This window comes from Saimiri boliviensis, chromosome 15, assembly GCF_048565385.1.
Source record: "Saimiri boliviensis isolate mSaiBol1 chromosome 15, mSaiBol1.pri, whole genome shotgun sequence".
In the NCBI taxonomy this organism is placed as follows: Eukaryota; Metazoa; Chordata; class Mammalia; order Primates; family Cebidae; genus Saimiri; species Saimiri boliviensis.
In genome coordinates, this window is record NC_133463.1 from 45,899,463 (window position 1) to 45,922,082 (window position 22,620).

The 22,620-nt window shown below is 38.2% G+C and overlaps 1 protein-coding gene across 2 annotated transcripts in view; it reads right to left on the reverse strand.

The window, feature by feature from the left end:
- The window catches only part of STMN2 (stathmin 2), a 55,658-nt gene extending 39,211 nt beyond the window's left edge, over window positions 1-16,447 (reverse strand). The window contains exon 1 of one of the 2 annotated variants that reach the window (XM_003940189.4): window positions 16,249-16,447. In XM_003940189.4, coding sequence (XP_003940238.1) covers window positions 16,249-16,267 — 19 coding nt within the window. In that variant the 5' untranslated portion in view covers window positions 16,268-16,447. Of the gene's footprint in view, window positions 1-16,027; window positions 16,220-16,248 lie in introns of those variants that run through there. The other variant, XM_074386966.1, reaches the window with a different exon arrangement.
- Between the last annotated feature and the right edge of the window lie 6,173 nt (window positions 16,448-22,620).

Genomic DNA, 22,620 nt, shown 5'->3' on the forward strand with positions numbered 1-22,620 from the left:
AGACCAGCCTGGCCAATGTGTTGAAACTTGTCTCTACTAAAAATACAAAATACAGCCAGACATGGTGTTGCATGCCTGTAATCCCAGCTACTCAGGAGGCTGAGGCAGGAAAATCACTTGAACCCAGAAGGCAGATGTTGCAGTGAGCCGAGATGGTGCCACTGCCCTCCAGCCTGGGTGACAGAACAGGGCTCTGTCTCAAAAAAATAAAAAATAAAAATAAAAAAGTAGAACTACTAGATGATCCAGCAGTCCCACTACTAGGTACGTATCCAAAAAAAGTGGAATCAGTATATCAAAAAGATATCTGCACTCCTATGTTCACTAAATCATTATTTACAATAGCCAAGATATGGAATCAATCTGAGTGTCCATCAACAGATGAGTTAATAAAGAAAATGTGCTACATATTCACAATAGAATACTATTCAGCCTGAAGAAGGAAATTCTGTCATTTGTGACAACATGGATAGGCCTGAAGGACATTATGTCAAGTGAAATAAGCCAGAAACAGAAAGACATATACTGTATGATTTCACTAAAAGTAGAACTCATAGAAGTAAAGAGTAGAATGGTGGTTTCCGGGGGCGAGCGTGGAGGTGGGAGAATGGATATTGGTAAAGGATACAAAGACTCAGACAGAATGAATACTTTCTTTGTATTTCATAATAACTATCTATATGATAGATATAAAATACTATACGTGAAGTGACAAATGCTCCGTAAAGCAATTAATGTATTGAATTTCGAATTGTTAAACTATCAGGACAATTTCTACTCTTCTACATACTACGCGCAAGATCTATTTTTGGCTTCAAATAGTCTTTTTCTACTGTTAGGCAGAATAAGTGAAGCATAAAGTATAAGCTTTTTGGATGCCATCTGGAACTCCCTTTGAATTCCTGATACTCATTCTTAAGCCATGAGAAGGACTGCATGTTGACATGACTGGCTGAGTCTGATTGGAATAACCTGTGTATTTTATCTGCCACAGAAAATAGCATATGACTTGGTCATAAACATACCCAATAAAAAATGAAGGCAAAAATAGAATCAAGTGTTTGATCTGCATAGATAAATATAACTTGGAATTTGGCATGATAAATTGCTGAAAAACCAAACTCACAACTTAGAGATACGTAATACATAAAGGCAGAACGCTGGCTCTCCTTTATGTCCTATTTTCTCTGGTTTGCTCAGCTTAAATATCACTTGTAAAAAAAGTGGGATTCATGGTTTTAAACATTGCTCATATCTTCAAATATTTTGCCAAATAATAATAGGAAGAGCCAGACTGAGGATATATAGACTAGAATGTGGTGACAATTCCTAAATGTCTCTAGTGGTTGTGGCCCTGAGGTTATTAAGACTGGATTTGTATCTTCCTAAACACAGAAGCGAAGCGAACTTAGCGGTTTCCATCACAAGGGACTTGGAGTGTCTTTTCTTTTCTTTCTTTCTTCTTCTTCTTCTTCTTCTTCTTTTTTTTTCAAGAACAAGGTTATTTTCAGGCTTGTTTCACAGACCTAAGCCCTTACTCCTCTATGGCTTTGTTTTCTGCGAATCATTTCTTTGCAACTATACTTAAGTTTCTTGAGGGCAATGGGAGGCATTTCCTTTAAAATTTGCTGTATTTTCCCTTGGACATAGGAGTATGTGTTGCAGTTAGCAGGTGTTCCATAAATGCTGCTAAGCAGGGAGGGGCTGTCCCTTAGGTGCAAATGGTAGCTGCTGAATCTTCCAGTGGCCCCGTTGGCTTCCCCATGAAGAAGTATAGGGTAGAGGTTCAGAGCCAAGATGTTGGAGCCAGATTGTGGTCAACTCTCCTCTCCACTAAACTTCTTTATATTATGCTACAAACTGGTATTTCTATGCACTTTGGAGAGGTCTTCTTCTCTTTCTTGGCCCTTACCGCATAGCTGCACTGATAGTTTGAAAATGGCAGTACTTGGTGGTACCACTGTAATTTCTTGGTGTAGAGACAAAATTTAGATCACGCCATTGCACTCCAGCCTGGGTAACAAGAGCGAAACTCCGTCTCAAAAAAAAAAAAAAAAAGTGAGGCTGATAATCCTCCTATAAGATATTTGGCACAGTCACAGTACTTGACCCACTAAGTACCCAATACACGTTGGCCAATACTGCAGTGATCCAAAGAAAGACAAAGTAAGTGAAACAAGTTTCTAACCTAAAAGAAGTCATCAGCATAGTTGGGTATAAGAGAAAAAAAAAGTCTACAGTGCAAAAAATAAAAAAAATAGTTCAAAATGAGGATTCTGAAGTGCAGTGGAGAGAGCACTAGATTTGAAACTTGGCCCTTCCCTGGCCAACCTTTGTGATCAGGAGCAAGTCATTCAACTTTCCATGGCTCCGTATTTCTTTCCTGTTAAGTAGGAATAATGAAACATGTCTCAAAGTGCTATAAAAATTAAATGGGAAAAAGTACATGGGACATGTGACTTGTAGGTGGCTCAAGCAGAGTAGTTGAAGGATAAATAATAAGGGAAAAGGTAACAGATACCGCTACAAGATGATATGTGGCTAATTGCCAAATTCATTGTTAGACAGTAAACTTGTGAGAGTGCACGAGAAGAAAAGATCAAGGAAAGCTATTTGTTTTGTGGAGACCATGATCCTTCCAAACAGCAAATCTGAGAAATCCTCTTTGACTTCTTAGCTGGCTATCCTCACCCTATGTATTCATAGTTCACTTCAAAAATTTATCAAAAGGGATAAAATGCATAATTTTCTGTATAGAATAACTTCACGGCCCTTCGGTATTTGTAGGAGTGATTTTGCAGTGAGTTAAAGTGGACAGGTTTTTATTCTTTTCAGCTATACAAGCTGAACACAAAGTCCAGTATTCTTTTCAAGTGGCTTTTTCCCTTATTTCTCATCTTGGGTAAGTTGTAATATAGCTTGCCACAATCCATAACCAATACACACTGTAGCTGTGTACACTGTCTTTTAAAAAATGTCCATTCTCAGAAAAATTTCAACAAATGGAATCGGATTCTTCAAAGCTGCTTAATTCAATATTTCTTCAATGTTGTTACTGAAGTTAGACAAACTTTTCATCCTAAATACTGAATTTCATTTATCTTTATTTGTTCTACCACAAAACCTTTTTTTTTCTTTTTTAAAATCATAAACCAAGGCTCTGGTTCAGAAGACATACAATTCTTTTATCTCCACCTTTATGCCTTGGCTCGGCATTCTAGAACCTCATTTAGATTTTTTTTTTTAAATAAGTAAGGGAAATGTCTACTTTTTTTTTGAAGATACACTCTCCTGCTCAGTGCAATATATTATGACCTTGTGAAAGTTTAAATTGTAATAGTGCTTTGCTATTCCGTGTTTATGAGAAAGTAGATGTGTATTTTATGGCTTATAAATGTGAAAAAATATTGAGTATTTTTATATGCAGATTATCATCAACAGCATCTGATATGAAAAGAACTATACTATACTTGTAAAAATAAGCACATATTTCTCTTAATATGTCTGTAGCTATGTCATAAATATAATTCCTAGTTTATGTACCATACATTTACATGATTTGATATTTTGGAGGCAAAACAAAATGCTTAAAATGCTTTGGTATTGGTAGTTATCCTCCCTTAAACCTTTATAAACTCAGATGCTAGATGAATGTTAATTTGATTTTACAAGATACCTTTGTTACTCTAGTAATTACATTTTACTGACACCTTATAGATTTAAAAAATAGCAATAACAGATTATTGATTGGTACCAGAAACACTATTGATTGTAAAGGTGTTGCTTTCATGTGTGACTGAGAGAACAGTGCTAAACTCTAAGTATCTGTATCTTTTTTCCTCACCACACTTTTCCAAGGAATGTTGTTTGTATTATTGACTCTAGTGTCCTTGTCATGTTCATCCTCTAATGGGTGGAGAGAAGGAAGAAATTGATCCAGATAAGAAAGTAACTGGAGAATCCCTGAAAGAAAAGATCTAGCTGAAGGAAGGGGGTTGAAAGTGGAAGCAGGAGAGCAGGAGGGTGCCAGGCAGGGAGGAGACTGGGAAGTGGCGATGAAATATTGTGCCCAGTCAGGTGATGTGGGGAAGGAGTGAAACTGATGGGTTGATAAGATGTCAAGAAAGAACAAGAGGCTCTGTGTGTGTGTGTGCGTGCATGCACGCATGCATGTGTGTGTGTGATATAATTTTCTTTTACCTGCATTCAAGAGACCTCAGCATAGACTTTTATACTTTAACACTTCTAAACTCATCTTTTCTTCCTACTGAATGATGTACCTTCCTGGGTAAGCAAGAAGGCTCAGTTTTATTGGAGGTATATATGTAATTGAAGTAGGATGAGATAAAATATGATAGGGAAACATGAGATGAGAAATATATGCAAGAAAAATATATTTTTATTTTAATTATCCATCTTGTTTGTTGTGCTATGACCTAGAAAAAATGCTTAACTATTAAATTCTGGCATTATGCAGAATGGATTTTTCCTTGGAGATAATATATTGGCTGCTGTCTCATAAATATGATACCGTCTCTCCCTCTACCATGAAGAATTATTGAGCAGTAATAATTTCCTCAATTCCAAGTAATTTCTAGTATATTTGTAATACCTGTAGAAATTAACGAAGTATAAGAATTGAGATGTTTACTTTAAATTTTTATTTAGTATTTTCATCATTCATTTAGGGAATCAGGGAAGGGGATTAATATTTTTGATTACCAAATGCTTAACAACCAATTCCGTACTTAACACCCATAACAATCATGTGATTTAGGCATTACTTTCCCATTTCATAACTGAGAAAATTGTAATATAAAAATGATTAATATATTTGCTTAAGAATTCTCAGTGAGTAGTGGAGCAGGGTTCAAATCCATGTCCACTGGATACCCACACCCACCTTTAATCCATGAGAGCTCTTACCTGTAACAGGAACAGTTACTGACCTAAGCATTTTTTGGGGGAACTTGTGGTACTGCTTTTTAATATTCATAGGATTTTACATTCTTTTGAGTTCCAAGACAAGCTGATTTTTTACTTTAATTGCACAGGGCTTTATGCTTTGGTTTTAACTTTTGAAGGCAGCTTTAAATCAAGCTTTAACACTTTTGGACATGGGCTCCTTTGTCTAAGCAGAGCTTGCACCAACTCAGGAAGGCAGACTCAGAGGGTAGGGTGTGTCAAGGTGGTGCCAGCGAAGGGTAGATAGGAACCAGAAGCAAAGTGAGTACTGAGTTTTATCTCTGGCTTATCAGGCCTCTCGCTTTTCGGGGTGCTTACTGGGGGTACCCCTGCTTCCAGAGATTCTCTAAGTTTAATGGCTGCCATCTTGGGCCACCACTTACCACCCTTCCCTTAAGGCAGATTGAGTTGGGGAAAGGTTGGGTGTGGACTGACTGTAATAAAATGCTGGGTGAGTTAATTTCTTCTTCTGAGCCAACCCTCATTTAAGAAGAAGGCTCTTCTTTAGGGGGGAGAAGGGCTGGCCAGGTGGGTTAAAATCACAAGAACTGCAAAATGTCTGATGCTGTTGTCAGAGGGACTCAATTAACATTTTATTTCACTTTCATTACTTAGAAAGTATTTTTCAAACAGCAAATGACTCAGTTTCTGATTGTGCTCCTTGTTCCCTCTTCACTAATTCTAAATGCGTGCACATAGATATTTATATTCTATTTAATGATAATTTAAAAACTCAACTCCTTGCATTTATATACTACTTGACAGACACTAATCATTTTTCACATTTGTTTCCTTGAGTCTGACAAAGACCTTCTGTTAGGGACAAAGCAGTTCACATGGCTCTTTTACAGGTGCTGAATTAGGAGAACAGAGAGGAAAACTGACCTGACCAAGGTGAGTCAGCCAGAATAAAGACTAAAACTCAGAATCCCGTGGGTGCTCTTCCTTCTACGCAGCACGAGCAGCGCTGGTGGAGAGGGCAGAGCTGTTGGGGACTTAGGCTCTGACCTCTTGACGCTCCGTTGCAGAGCTCCGCAGGGGAGGTAACTCACATGCTGTCCTGGCCTGCTGCTTGGGGACCCTACAGGTCACTGCTGTTTTAGGTTTACTCCAAGTGCGGTTCTGGATCAGCCTCATCAGCACTACCTGGGAGCTTGTTAGAAATGCAAACCCATGGGACCCGCTTCAGACTCACAGAGTAAGAACCTCTGGGGGTGAGTTCTAGCTCCTCAAATGCTGCTGATTGTCAGTAAAATTTGGGAAGCATTTTAATTAAAGAATTCACTGGATAGATTGGTTGATGAATTCATTAAATATTTAAAATTTTCAGCCTTTTGGTGGATCTTAGTACTTCCCAGTTGATGTTGCTAGTGTATCATTATGTATTATCTTGTAATATTGTAGAGCAGTATAATAAAATTGTTAAAATGGTGAAATAGTAAAATGGCGAGTTCCATTTATAGTTCTAAATTACCATTATTACTATTGAACTTTTTTGATATGTACAAGATCATTTTTTCTCCAAGAGACTAAATCAACAAGGGTAAGGAACATTTTTATTTTTGTTCTCATAATACCTAGCACAGGCTTCAGAACAAAGTTGGAGTTCAAATCTATTTTAATTTAGTTAGTGACATTAATAATCAATGACTTTAAACTGAAGACAAATATGCCTAGTGTGTAGTTTTTCCCACTGTGCCTATTATATTACAGATTAGCAGAGGGAATGCTAAACCTTATTTTGTGTGAATATGCATATATGTATGAAATGGGCACATACATGATATAACATATTTATATATTACATATAAATATTATATAATAGGTAAATAATATACACAACTTTATTATATGTAATACATATATGTTATAATAGATATAATGTATATTAGACCTGTGTTCTGAGCCTGTCTCTGAAGCTTGCCACTGAATAAATTCTTTGAGCTTAAATTTACCAATCTTTGAATAAGACAACTTGTATACTATGCCCATCTCAGAGGGATTATATGAAAATTAAAAAGGATGAAGCAGGTGAATGTTTTCTGAAAACGACAAGCTTCCAGATAGATCTTGTGATCTAATTTTTCTTTTGAACATTTTTTAGTCTTTTATGCTTGCCTGCCCGTTTTTAAAAACTATATATGAAAAAAACTATCAGAAGTAGAATGACAAAATAATTCTTAAAGTGACAAGAGTGTAGGATCATGTAATACATCATCAAAAGATGAGAACAACTTTGGTAATTTTTCATGTGTTTGAATAATTACTACTGGAATTTCTTAGATAAGGCTGTTAAGACTTAAATTAATAACAACAGATATTTGTGTTCAAAATAAAAAAGAACTCTGCAGTAGTAAAAATAATTATGTTCTGAAGCAGGGTTCCCAGGGAGGCTGCAATAAGTTTACCCTAACAGTGTCTGAGATGATTGATATTCTTCCCCTGAGAGTCTGGAAATGATAACAGTACTGTCATGATGGGATTTTCTCGTCTCAGTTTTGTAACAGTCAATATATTATAAGTTGGGGTTGTTTCATGTGAGTTAGGTTACTACTCAGTAGGAATCCCAAACTGGAAAACTATTATTATAATAGGTTTACTGTGAGCAGCTTCATTAATGGAAGTTAAACTTTATGGCTGCATTTCACAGGGAAAAAAATCTTCCAAAAGACAGAGTAGAATGCTAATAAAAATTTAATTTACACTTTAACATGCTCTCTTTTAAAAGTATTTGTGGGACTAGGTTTAGATAAATTTCATTCAGTTCTCTTTATTCTGATATAAAGATACACAACTAAAAGACAGACAGATTCCTTATCCTGATGATCTATTGTTATATTAGATACTTGTACTAATGGATAATGTACAAACTCCAACTTTCAAAATACAATTATTACAGAAGAAGAACTGCTAAATGGGCACTCCTGCAGGCATTGCTTTACACTCTTTGTAAAAAAAAAAAAATTCAGTCCTAGGCAATATTCTTGCTCTATAAAAATAAATTATTTTTAATGTGCTCTATGAGAACTGTAATTATCTATTTCTTGCCATAAAATAAATTTTGAAACCTATAATTTTCCAGAGTATTAAATATTTTACTCTGGAGGTCAACAACAAGTGAGAAAAAACTGAAAATATTTTTGTTATGATCTTATGGTATGATAGGTGGCTTCTTCTCTAAGTACAATTCCTAGAGAAGCCATATTTCCAGATGACTAGGAAAATGATTGCTGAAATGCATTAATTAACCTTTACATTCACATAAAAGTGTTTTGTGAGAACAAATGTATACAAAATGTTGTCTTTAATCATGACTAATAAAAATGGTTATTGTAAACACAGGTTTTACTACTACAAATGTCTCCTTGAAAAATGACAGGGCCTGATTCCTTTATTAAAAGATAATTAAAAGTGTTTCACAAGGGACTCAGAACCTTCCTACAGTTCTCTCTCTGCCTGCCTGCCTGCTTTGGAGGTAATAAGATGAAGAGAATCTTGACATAATATCCAATAGTTACATTAAATGTGGATGTGTAAATTTATTTCATTCAACAAAATTTTAAAACTAAATATCCCCAGTCAATGGACGTAGTTAAGGAGCCATTTTGAAATGTGCTAACCATGATGGGACTGATGAGATTAAGTCAATGTTATTTCAGGAATTGATCTTCAGAGTGTGTTCACACCAGAAGTCGATGCTGGGCCAAGCCTGCAGAGCACCATGTGTCTCAGACGTTACAACCCACACGGCCTCATAGCTCTGTTTCTCCCAAAGCCTGAATCATGACAATTATTTGAATAAGCCCCAGGTAAGCTATTAAAACTAGTCATCAATGTGGAAGTATTCTCTCTTCAAGGTGAGTCTGTGATCAGAAAGGAGACCATCTCAGGTCTGGTTAAATGAAATGGTGGTATCACAGGTGTGACCTCCACAGTGGAAGCACCTCTAACATGGAACAGATATGAGACTAACAGGAATTGGTAAAACACAGATTCCAAAGCCACATGGCCTGGCCCAAATTCTGGATCTGACTAACTGTACGACCTTGAGTAAGATACTTCAACTTTCCCTGCCTCCGTTTCCTTATCTGCAATAGAACCTACTTCTCAGGATTATTGCCAAGTTAATATATGGAAAGTTCTTATAACTTTGTTCTTAGAACAATGCCTTGCATGTTATATGTGCTATACAAGGGTTAAATCAATCAATAACAGTTACTTCCCATAGAGAATCTGGAATTTATGAATACAGCAGAAAAGCTGTTGAAAGAAATCACCATTGGAGGACAATTGTGTTAGGAAGAGCTGGAGGCCCTCTAGTTTAGATTTTTGTCATCTCCAAATGAGGTTATACAGAGAACCACACCTGACTGCCAGAGTTAAACATTTAAAACATGAATTACTTTTGTAATGCTGTCTTAGTGTGTCTTCCTTTCCTTCAATGTACAAGAAATTGCAAAAATGGAAAGTTTCCCAGCTTCTGAGAGACCCTGAAATGAAGTATTAACAGCAACTGAATGGCTTACTTTCAGGCTTAATCCAACTTAATGTTGAGTAACAGTATATTCTGCAAACTCTGAAGCTACTTTTATCTGGGATCTTGTTTTTAGTGCCTTATAGGGGAAATGCCATATTTTTAATTTGAGACATTTTGTGTTTTGTATCGTTTTGCAGCATAACATTTCCAGAAGAGTGGTAATGGCACGGTCAATAGCTGCCAATCTTTGCATGGGAGACCTGACTAATTAGATCTTTGATGCTATTCCTTGAAGATCCCTTTTTTTATCTGTAGGTTGACTTTCTTAGAAAGTGAGGCCAGGCGCGGTGGCTCAAGCCTGTAATCCCAGCACTTTCGGAGGCTGAGGCGGGTGGGTCACGAGGTCAAGAGATCGAGACCATACTGGTCAACATGGTGAAACCCCGTCTCTCCTAAAAATACAAAACATTAGCTGGGCATGGTGGCACATGCCTGTAATCCCAGCTACTCAGGAGGCTGAGGCAGGAGAATTGCCTGAACCCAGGAGGCGGAGGTTGCGGTGAGCCGAGATCGCGCCATTGCACTCCAGCCCGGGTAACAAGAGCGAAACTCCGTCTCAAAAAAAAAAAAAAAAAAAAAAAAGAAAAGAAAAAAAAGAAAGTTAGAATTGAATAATGAAGGTCCTTTGTTGGCTTAAGTCAGCAGAAGAAAACACTCATACTCTTTTCAAATATACAGTAATACTCAATAAATTCTTAAGAATTTTCTCACATGGTATTCAGGAAGAAATACTCTTAGAATAATTTGGTAGATAATAAATATAGGATATATTGAGACAGCAGTCTTTTGTTTAAATTTCTTCATATGTTGAATATTTGGGATGGATTAGTTGTATGATAAATGAGGTCACACATTGCACATTATCTCACATATTAATGTTTCTGGGTTGAAACGTTAAAACTTTAAAGTTTTTGTTCTTCACACTGTTTTCAAATAATAGTACGCTTACATTATTGATTTATTATCCTTGTCAGCTGTGCCACAAGCTGCATTCACAATTCGCATTCATTTCTTCTTAGGCAGACTCTCTCTCTCTCTCTCTCTCTCTCTCTCACACACACACACACACACACACACACACACGATCACACAGAGAGCCAAATTCTTATTTTCTACATTTCTCTTGAAGGTCTTCTGCTGAATCCTGCAATATAAATATAATTTTAAAAATCCAATTAAGAGAGAGTGATGATGCAGAACACATAATCCCCAGAGTAATAAAATTCCTAGGTATATGAGTTCAGAAATGAAGTATTTTGTAAAGATTGTCATGGATTTTAAAATGTTAAGACATGAGACCAGACCTTACTAAGAGGGGTATCTGTATATTACAACTTTATATCCCTAAAGCTGATGTGTTTGGTGGTCAGAATCAGCATCATCTGGGAGCTTGTTAGGAAGACAGAATGTCTGCCTCAAGCCAGATCTATTGAATCATAATTTGCATTTTAATCCAAATTAAAGGTAATTCACATGCACATCAGAATTTAAGGACCACAGTAATGTGACAATACTATTTTACAGATGGAGTAGAGTTACATAAAATATAATAGAGAAATAATTCTATAAATGCATACATTAAAAAGTCCACTTTTGATGATACCCAAAGTAGTTTATATTTATATATTTCTTCTTCATTAAAATTACATTGATTTTATAATAAACAGAAAACTACTACAAGGAGTCGCTCAATAATTGTTAAAATCTGATAAAATTAGATTGAAATCACTTTGGATTTGATTTAAAAATGTATCTTTAAATGGAAAAGAAAAATAGACTTAGAAGATGAGAAAAATAATAGCAGTCAATTTTTGGTACACCTCCTCAGTATCACATACCTGCCTGTTTTCCTCACTAACCTGCATGTTCCCTGCATGTGGAGATTCTGATATTCAGATGTGCTCTGAACACGAGGCACATTTCAAATCGATGAAGAAGTAAACAATGATTTTCTTTAATTTATCCTTTTATTTTTAAGCATTAAAATATTCTGCTGCTAAATAATTTTGCTGTGACTATTGACATTTTCCTACCTTTCATCCACTACAAAATCCCCAAAGTAACATAAATGGTGTTATAATAACAATGTAATAAAAGTAGGAAGTAAAATCATCAGGGAATAATTAACCAGGGCATGTATCTACTTTCTGATTATGACCACTCATTTCATCCTTTCTCCTTAAAAATTGCGCAAGCTCTTTTCATACATTAGGGTAAAGCATGGCATCAGCTTATTAAATAAACACTTGAATATTTTTGGTAAAAGAAAAGATTTTATTAAAGAGTTAAAATTTGGAACTAGGTTTACAGCAATCATCTACTTCTTTAGAGAACATGATTGCCCTCTAGTGTGGTGAAAAGCTAATGCAGACACCGAGGTTTTCCAATTGACAGAACCAGTCTAGGTTCTGAAAACATTTAGGTCACTGGCTAATTCAGTATATATTTTTTTAAATGAAAAATTTCTTGCATTTTTTTCATATAAGGTCACAGATCTTGTGACAACAGAATAATATGTGTTTTTCTTTCCACGACCAAAAAAGAAACTGGTGTGAGCTGGGCATAGCTATCAGCAGCTCTGGGTGGCCACGCCCAGGCCTAGGTTTGTGCTGTGAGCTTCCTCCTGCTCTGAGGCCAGCTTCCTTCAGCCTCCTGTGAGCAATGCGCTACCAAGGTGGCCTGAGCATATATCAATCACACTCATTTAAAGTAAAAAAAAAAAAAAAAAGGTGATTGATAAATCAGGAATTTTCCTAAAGATGGTTGGAATTTATCAATGACAAAATCTTCCATTCAATGTGTAATCGATTCATCTTCCATTTCATTGCTAGTTGCACAGAGTTAACTTTAAAATTCTGTTTGATAGCGACTGCTAGGTATTCACAGAACTAAGTAACTATTTGATCCTAAATTACAGAGAGGAAAAGTATTTTATTATATGAATCAGCCTTATGGCACTCCAAAAGGACATTTCCTGAATCTGAGTAAAATGTAGGCTCTTGTAGCATTTTTATCACTGAGAATGAGCTATTTGATGGAAGCCATATTGCGCCAAATGATCAAATACTTATTCCACAATCTATCCATTAATAATTTGAAAACTAAAAACCAAAAGTAATTAAAACTGCTTTCAATGCAACAAATAAAACTTTACTAAAAATATTAAAGAGGTTAATAGCTCTAACAATAAAAACCCTCATTTCTCTTTTAGAATAGAATTTACTTCGAATCTGTAAATCATATTATTGTAAAAAAAAACCATTGTGAATTATGACTAAAATTCTAGATTTTAATAGCACAAATTGTCCAATCTTAACTATCATTTTAAAAGATGCTTTTTCTCAGAGAATTTCAACCTGCATAGACAAACACCACCAGGTCTATAAATTTATCCTCTCATTCTAGCTACATGCAACGTGCTACACGGGGTCAGAGAGTGTTTACTGCAGGCTCAGCTTACTCACCTGGTATAGACTAAATACGTGAGATTAATTAATAAATCACTGCCGTTTCTTTCAGTTTTATTCTGAAATCCTGACCAAATCCTCAGCTTTCCTTTTCTAGTTATTTATATATCCATTCAGAAGGTGCCCACTTCATTTGAAAAGATAATGGGGAATATTATATGCACCTCTTACAATCATGCTGAATACCTAATTGTTTAATGAAACAGAAAAAAACACTCGCCCTGGTAATGAATTAATTATTTTTGCAATTGGAATTTCAAAATCTGTTATTTTAATACTGCAGAAGTAGTGTTCTTTTCATGATTTGCAAATGCAGTTAAATTATGGCCAGAAAGGATCCTTGCGTTTGTCATATTTGAGGTGGGATTTTTATTGGGATGGCGGCTACCATTTCACGATCCATGTCTGTGTAGAATTGAGGCTGTTTCAAGAATCAGCAGTTGGAAGAACAGTTTCGGAAGAAACAAACTTAAAATATGCATAACCTATATTAATATATTTATAGATATAATCTTATGTTGAAGATCGTAACATCTCAATTATATATGTGGATTCTCACCCATTGCAGCCACAAACAATTCTCTGCAGAGAATTTTCCAGCAATCGTTGGCACACAAACCCTGCTCTTAGCAAGCACCTGTACATATATCCTAGTCACCTGAACACACATAATCCTGACAGGAAGCAAAAACGTATTTGCGTTATAACTTAAAATGATAAACTGGAGACAAAATTTCATTTTTTGGGGAGAAAGGGATGAGGCCAATTAGATGAAAAAAAGTGAACGTAACAAGGGTTAATCCTTAACGAAGAGAAACCCACGTCCCTTTTGAACAAATGAGAACAAATAAGGCTACTGAGTCATTAAATAATAATAATGATTTGAAATGATAATGATTTGAACTGATGATGACGATGAGTTTGCCCGCAGTGGAAACCTTTCTGAGGGGTGCAGAAAGCGAAGCGAGATCGCCCCCACCATCCAGTCTCAGAATCTTTCTGGACGTGCGGGTGAACTGCAAATTGTGGAAAGCGAGGGTAGTTCAGGACACTGCGCAGAAACCAGCCTCCCGGGCTGCACCGCGGGGGCGAGCGCCCAGCTCCGGGGAGGGGAGCGCAGGGCGCGGCGCGGGGCTCTGCAGGGCTGGCTGCGCTCCACTCGCCCAATCGCCATGTGCGCCCCCACCCGGCCAGCGGTAGGCGGCTCTCGGTCCCAGATGGGAGGGGTGGGGCCGAGCCGCGCCCCGCTAAAGGAGCGAGGGTCTCCCTTATATAAGCCCCTCGCGAGGTCTCCATTCTGGAAAATCAAAGAAAATAATAGATTACAGAGGGTGGGTGGTGCGTTTGAGCTGGGGGAAAAAAAGCCCCGAGTTCCGCGGACCATGGGTGGGCGAGAAGAGAGAGCCCTCCTTGAATGCCTGGGAAGGGGTCACCTCTGCGGTCTCGCGCCAGGGCTGGGTGGGGCCGCGCCTTTGTGTGGCCGGGTGGGGCTGGAGCCAGCTTTTCTGCCGAGCCACCCGCCTGGCTGGGAGGGGCTCGGCGCTGAGGCTGAGAGCCACGCTGGGGGTCTGCGCGCGTCAAGGGGCGCTTCGGCCGCTGTGGACTGAGGGGCTGAAAAAAGAGGTTTCAGGACTGCATACAGGTCAACTGCCCCTCCCATAGTCCTCTTCCCAGCCAGTCTTGGAGCCTGAGGTCTCCCCAGCTCCTCGGAGAGGGTGGGGCAGGGCGGAGCCGCGCAGAGCGAGCCCTTTCCGCAGCTTTCCCAGTCTCGGGATCCTGCTACCAGGTCCCAGGGGACGCGTGCTTCCAGCTGCCACAGGACCCCAGGCCCCACCCTTCCTGTCCATCCTGGGGCTATGGAGCACCAGAGGAAGCATGGGCACTCAAGACACAAGACTTCTTGCGGATGAAGGCCCTGAATCCAGATTCTTTTTCGGTCATTTTGTGTCCCTATAGCCTGTCTCTGAGCCTATGAAATAGCCGATATTTGGCACTGCCTGACCCACAAAACGGAAATTTCGCGTGGCTCAACTTAAGACTGACCTCTTTTGCTTGACATTACAGTTTCATGCCATCTCTGTTATTACACATACACATGTCTAGGTTCCAGAAGCTTTTCCCGCAAACGATCGAAGGTCTTCAAAAAACCCCTTATTTTTGTCTATGTCTAAACACCCTATGTAATGTGGTTTCGAAAGAAAATTGTTAACCTACTTTTCCCACCTCTCTCTAAAGCAGAACAATGAGGCCAGCGTGGGGAGGGCGGGGTCAGTGGTCAGGTCTCTCTTGGAAGCCGCGGCGGGGAGTCGGGAGCGCGGAGCGCGGGGCGTGGCGCCGCTGTCCCCGCAGGCTGGGCTCCTGGGTGTCACGCTGCGCTCCCCACCCTACCGACCCCTTTCGAATGAAGATGCAGCACCAGGCAGGGGGCGGGGCTGCGCGGTTCCGCACTGGGTGGGGCTGTCCGCATTGTGCGCCCCGCGCTGCAGGTGCCTCCCCCCGGGACCGCTGGTCCGCACACAAAGAAACCCCACCCCAGCGCCTTCGAAGCTGCTGTCCCTCCACCCCTCCCTATCGCGCGCTTCCCCGCCCCTGCAGCTGCCCACCCGCGCCCTCCACGCCCTCCGCGACTTCCTCTCTCCTTCCCCTCCCTTGCCCTAAAACAAAGGAGCCGAGGTCCTACACCCTCCTCCCGTCCCCCGTCGTCTTACCTCCCTGCACCGCATCCCAGGACTAGCGGTTTCTCCGAGGAGACAATATCGTAAAATGTGCCCCATTCTCTCCATCCCCTCCCCCCGTCTCCACCCATCTTTCAAACAGCGGGATGGGACAGCTTTGACTTTCCAATTTTCTTTTTCTTTTTTCCCACCTTCCCTTTTCTCCTCTATTTTCTTTTTAAACTAGAGGAGAAATAAAAAAGGTCGTTATAAAGCACTTTCCAAAATGTCCCTTAAGCCCATTTAAGGCAAACAGTTAAGGGTAGCTTCCTCCCCTCACGATTGAGTCCTAATTTTAAATATGGAAACAGAATAAATTCCCTACCCACAGGAGAGCAACTTACCTGCTTCTGTCTTTTAAAAGAAATTCTTCGCTTTAGATTTCCATAGACCTCTTCTCTGCCCTCCCACCTCCCCCAAGAACTGCTCCTGTCCTTCCTGGTCTTGTGTTACCATTAACGTCTTTTTCTTTATAAAATGTCTCTGAATGCTTTTAGAGCTCAAGAGTGGAGGTGAGAGGTGGGCTCCAGGTAGAGCCGACGGAGAACGAGGCGCAGTGTCTTACCCATTGCTGTTTTAGCCATTGTAGGGATGTGCAGACGCTGAGCGGTGGCGAAGGCAAAGGGTCCGGCTACAGCAGCGGAGAGAGCGAGAGAGAAGACTGAATAAGGCACTGAGTCTGCAGAGTGGGACCGTGCTAGAGAAAGAGCAAGAGGCAGGAGCCCATGAATAATTATCACTCAGAAGCTCAAGCAGATTGGCTCCCAAGGTCCCCTGACATGACTCCCGCAGAGTCAGAATCTCCAAGCATTAAATATTGATCGGCCAATAGTGCTGGAGTACAAAGTACCAGAATGCAGTTTGAAATGGAAATCAGTCCTTCCCTGGCGGCTCCCCCCATTTTGGGGTCCTGATAGTACAGTCCAAGTAGAGTGGCGCTTTAAGCCCTGAAGCTTCCTAGGAGCTAAGAACTGGGCTGTACCTACCTGGGAGCCAGGAGGCTTGACTTTGCTCATACATGTGCCATTGCACGATTCAATGGAAAAGGATTCAGAGGCTTGAGAAGTCCTCAGCATATGCAGGCTGTTGGAAAATTCTGTTTAAACACTGTGTTTTCACTTTTTCATATTTTCTTTCACCCTTGGCTCTGCCCTTGGTCCTAGTCTTTCAGGGCTACCCCATGTCTGGCTATGGTGGCAGCTCAGAGCAGACTGCATTATTGTCCTTTATCATCTTACAGCTAGTCTTAGATCTCTCTAAACTTTTAAAGGTCTCTTAGGAGAGGGAGGCATGGTGTTTTCTCCCCTTGGCACAGAGGAAGGGGCTACCTGGTTTTTTGGGAGTAGGGATGCTATTTATGGTCCACCTGGAGACATGGGGAAAGAGGAGGAACCTCTGGCACCTGTGTCCTGTCCATCTGCTAACAGGGCAGAACCAGGTTGGCTGGCTAGTTTGGTGATTGAGGAAACCACAGGTGAATGCCATGTTGCCCCGAAGGTGCAGAATTAAGTGGATCAAAATTTTAGCAACCTTTACAGGGCTCGAAGGAGAATGCTTTACATGGAAAACTTACAAGAGATGAAAGATGTGTTCTGGGGCATTATTTTTGTAAGATCCGGAGAGACAACACTTATGTAGGCCCAGGAAAGATGTGTCCAAGTTTCGGATTGAGCAATGTGGTATGTGAAGATCTTTGAGACCAGTTGTAAAAAGTTACTTTGATTACAAACAAGGCATTCATTAGTTCCTCTATTTTACTTAATAGGTGTCAGTCATTAATTTGTTCTTTTTCACTTGACTCAAATATGTATTGAGCAATTTACCTTGTGCACAGCTCTCAAAACACAATGGCGAGAAAAAATTTAGGAGTTGCTGCATGAAGCTTTTAAATACTGCTAACTTAACACTTCTGTTACTTTATTGAGCCAGTCTAATTCCATGCAGAAATTGGTTTTAATATTAGAAAAATAGGCAAAGAATTGCATATTTGAAAGCTGAAAGAAGAGCACATTGTTGCAATCATGAACAGGTATGAAACCCTGGGAAGTTTTTAATTTCAGAAAAATGAATAGAATATTTCTTCTTATTAAAATAGACTTTTAGCAGCTTTCTGTCCAATCACATTTCAGTTTTATTTCTTTCCTCAGGAATAATACACAGTTTCAAATACATAAAACCATTTGGAACTAGCAGGGCACTCTCCTTGGTGCTGAAATAAATTTCTTTCACCTCCTATTAACTCGTAAGACGTTTTAACCTCATGGACATTTTGCTGAATGATAGGAAGTTACTGGAACTGGGACAATTTTGACCTGCTGAATCATGGGGGAAAATAAAAGATGAAGGGCAGATCAATAAAATTATTTCTTGAACAGGAAGATTAGAAATTATAGTTCCTGTCTTTATACAGGTCTGTGACCATGACACAGCAAGAGAGTGATATGGAAGTTGGCAGGGTCTGGAAATAAGTAACCATTTTCTCTCTCTCTATAGGCATTTCCCATTTTAAATGTAAGACCTAATTACCTCTCACTGGAGTAGTTATCGCTCATGAGATGAAGGATCTTCTGCATGTCTGTGTGACTAATATCTTCAAAGTATTTCTCTTCTCCCCACCACACCCTTTCCCCTCAGGCTGTGTGTCATCTTTACACATTCTTCAACTTCCTTGGAGAACAAGGGCCCTAAGTCATGGCATTAATTTCTTTAATAACTGCAGTTGGCTGTTGAACGAAATCGATTGCACTTTTGATCACTATAAGGAAAACAAAACACTCATTCTACTGCCCTAAGTGTCAGATGTGTAACTCTTTTATGTTTCTGACTTTCTAGCTATTAGCCACCTAACTTCAGTTATGAATGATGTTCAAATAATGTCAGGCAGGGAAGGGGGTTGGTTAATATGACTTACCATAGAATAAAAAGATAGCAAGCAAAATTGTCAATCAGCTAAGAAAACCAAATAAATTCAATGGGCTGTGCCATTATCAAATTGTTTTTTGTTTTCTTTTACCATTACAGTATGCTATCATGCATAGTCACATGGCAAAATAAGAGCAAAATATGAATAGAAAAGTTATTTCATATTCAATATGTTATTCACTTATTCATTTTTTTCAATTAATTTATTCAACAAATATTTATTTGAAGAAGTTTCAGGCTTTTGTGATGCTAGCCAAGCTTCTCCTTAATGTCTAAAAAATAGAAAGTGAAGAAAATATAACACCCATCTCTTTAAGAAAATATTAATTTTGGGGAGTAAATATTATCTTATGTATTTTGAATCACCTTTTGTTGCAAAATATAGAAAAAATAACCCAAACTGGCTCTAATGATAAATGTGCATTTGCTGTTTCATCTAACCGTAGAGTTGGCCATAGAGATCTGGAGATGAGATCAGCTTTCCCTGAAGCAAATGGTTTTGATTGAAATGGGTGCACACTCAAATTAAAGAATAGGTACTACATCTGCACAATGTAAACTGAGGACAACTAGTACCTGTCTTGCATGGATTTTGGTAGACTGAAGTGTTGTCATGTATAAGCTGCCTAAGCCACCATGGATATTTAGTAATTTTAAGCACTATGATTATATTTAGGGTTTCCAATACATTCAAACCTTTGAAGGGTGGAGAATGAGTAGTGTGTATCTTTATACCCTTCCTAGTGGTTGGTTTCATGATTCATATGGTAGATAGTTAAAGATAATTTGTGAAATAATAAATAATACACTGTTGAACATGATTCCAGATGGCTGAATCCAGTGAAACCATATTGATACTTCTAACCTTGCTTAGCTTGTGTTGGGAGCAGGTATTAGGCTGTTTACCAGTGTTTGTTTATTTATATCTTGCCCTATTCCCAAAGAACCTAAATGAGTAGAGCTCACATCAATAGAGGATTCTTGCAGATTTTTGTTATCTTTAACAGAAATCACCTGGAGCTATGGAAATCAAAGACGTGCTAACAGAAACTTTAATTATTGTGGGCTATAGCCTATTGTGTATTATCTCTGTGAGGAGGCCTGAGGTGTTGATTTCTTTCCAAACCAGAGAGGAACAGTTGCTTTGGAGGATTAGCTGATTCCATCTAACACAGTCATATGATTTTCTGCTATTAATAATCCAGTGTCTGGGAAAGAATCCTCAAGTAATTATTAAAATTTAGTGAGATACAAGAAACATTGTTAAGGTCAAATTAGTTGTTTTAATCTGACCTCAGTTGATTACAAAAGCAGTTTGAGAGATAAAAGCCACAGAATTTTTTTAAAGATTTTTTTTTTTTAGAAATTTAGGATATAAAGTAGTTACAGCTCAAGATATTTAGAGATGCATCTAAAATAATCACACATGAAAAAATAGATGACTTATTAACATTTTGATTATTTTGCCATGTTTAAATTCTTATAAATTAATGAAAAATGAAAAGAATCATATGTCCTGAAATAGAACCGTCTAGCATGGTTATTGAAAAAGTCATTCCAAGGAGGGAGAGCTAGTGTTCTTTATTTGCAGTGAGCTCTGTATTGCTCAGGAATTTACCAGTGTGTTAGAGTTATTCCCGAAATGCGGAACAAACATACCTTATTTTTTTTTGTAAATTAGGTATTTAAAAATGAACAATGATTAGTTAATTATTATTTTCTTTTCTCTACCTAGGGTTTTCTTCATATCCAAATGGGACATGTATGAATGAATAATTTGTATAATTCACCCTGAAGCAAAATGACATACTGAAATTAGTAAACCCTATTGATAGTTTTACGATTGAACTTTTCTAGAAATGAACTTGTTCTAATCATAAGAGGGGCTTGATATACACTTAATGAGCTGAATCTTTACATTAAATTGATAATGTTGAAAAACTACTTTATATCTTGGCAGCAATTACTGTAACTTTTTCCTTCTCTCCATGAGTTGATTTACAGCTTGAGTCCAGGGAGAACATTAGTTAGACCCCATTGAAACTGGGAAGTTGGTTCCCCTTGAGATTTCACTCAATGTCTTAGTTTACAACAACCCTCAAGTGAGAAAACAGTGGAGACAACACTGAAGTGCTTGGAAGAGAAATCTAGGAGAAGTGTGACTCACTCTATTTATCCCACAAGCCTCAATTTATTTTATTTTTTTAAACAGAACCCCTACTGTAGCATTGGATTATACATACAATAACATTAGTTGCCTAAGGACTTTATTTTTCTAGATCAAGCTAAAAAGAGAAGGAGAGGATTTAGGGAAAAGAAAAGCAAAAGCATTGTTTTATACTGCCTTCCTGGGAGATTTTCCCATTAGTCATTTGTTAACTAATTCAATGACCATGTAAACTTCTCCCACACCCATCCTGCTGTGTTATCAAATGAATTAATGGATGTAGGTAGTATTCTGGAAAATCAATTTCATCAAAAATTTAATTTGACAATAATGTTAGACTTGAACTCAACTATAGACAACAGAACCTCATTCCACTCTTTTTTTTTTTTTCTCTCTCTTCACATATTTAATGGCTTTTTCTGTTTTTGGTTTGATTGCTTCCTGAACTACACCTATATTTGTAGTTCAGTTCAGCAAAAACAGAGTGATGTGCAGTTAGGCAGCAAATGCTGCCTATTGTGGCAGAAAAGAAATTGCCCAGAGATTTGCAGATGTGTTATTTGGGTTGATTTAGAATGTGCAGGAAATGTCCTCTTTTGGAAAGAGGATTTCAATAACTTAAATATTTACATCAAAACATAAAACTATTGTACTTATATTTTTGTCACAAACTATTTCTAATGGACATGAGAACAAGTAAAAAACTTGTATTAGTCAAGTTAAGAAGTTACCAAAATTTTATTGCTTCTGTTTCTTTTTCCTTTTTCACCTTTGCTTAAAGCTTTAAAAGGAAGTTTCAACCATCATTTAAATTCACTCTTACATAGTTAGGTATGTATCTCTAAAAAATATGAACCTTTTATATATAAATAGAATTCTATTACTATATTAACAATTATTCATTGGTATCATCTAATACTTCATCAATAATCACATTTTCATGATTGTCTCAAAAATATAGTTGCTTTGTTTAAAACAGGACCCAAATATGGTCCACATATTCTACTCACTTTTATGTTTCTTAGACTCTTTTAATCTGGTGCACTCCTCCCTTGATTTTTAAAATTTCCACCATTGACTTTTTGTAGAAACTGGGTCAATTGTCCTACGAACTTTCTTACATGTTGGATGTGACTTTTTGCTTCCAATGTGGTCACTTAACTTGTTACTGTCCTCTGTAAATGAAAGCCAATTTTGGAGCTTGATTAAATTCAGGATAATCTCACCAAAGAATAACTCAGATGTCCAGTTTAATTAAAAGCACAGCTGATATTTATTCACATGTGCTGGATCAGTCATGAAACCAAGGCAAGGCGGTGTTTATAAAAACAAAACCTCCAGCAGCCTGAGGAACACTGAAATACTATTTTTTGTCCATGGGTAAGCTGATTAATTAAAACCTATTAGGGATAGCATTTTCCCCCAAAGCAGACTGGTATTTATCAGAGAAGGCAACTTTATTTATGAGATTTTGGAGAAATCTTGTTACTGAAAGTGACAGAAAGTGATATGTTTTATATCTGGGTGTGGCTGCTGTTGAACTCTGTTGGACTTCTGCTGAGCCCTTCACCTTAGTTAAGCTAGGAGTGTCCCATTTCTCTACTATAATAACGTTTCTCTTTTTGTCCAAGAATGCTGAGTGAGCTGTAATAGCTTCAGTCTTTTTGATACAGAATTGAAATGAACTGAATATTTATGTCCACCCTCAAATTCATATGTTGAAATCCTAATCTCCAAGATGATGGTCCTAGGAGATGGCACCTTTGGGAGGTGATAAGGTCATGAGCATGGGCGCCTCATGAATGAGATTAGTGACCTTATAAAAAAGGCCCCAGAGAACTGCCTTGG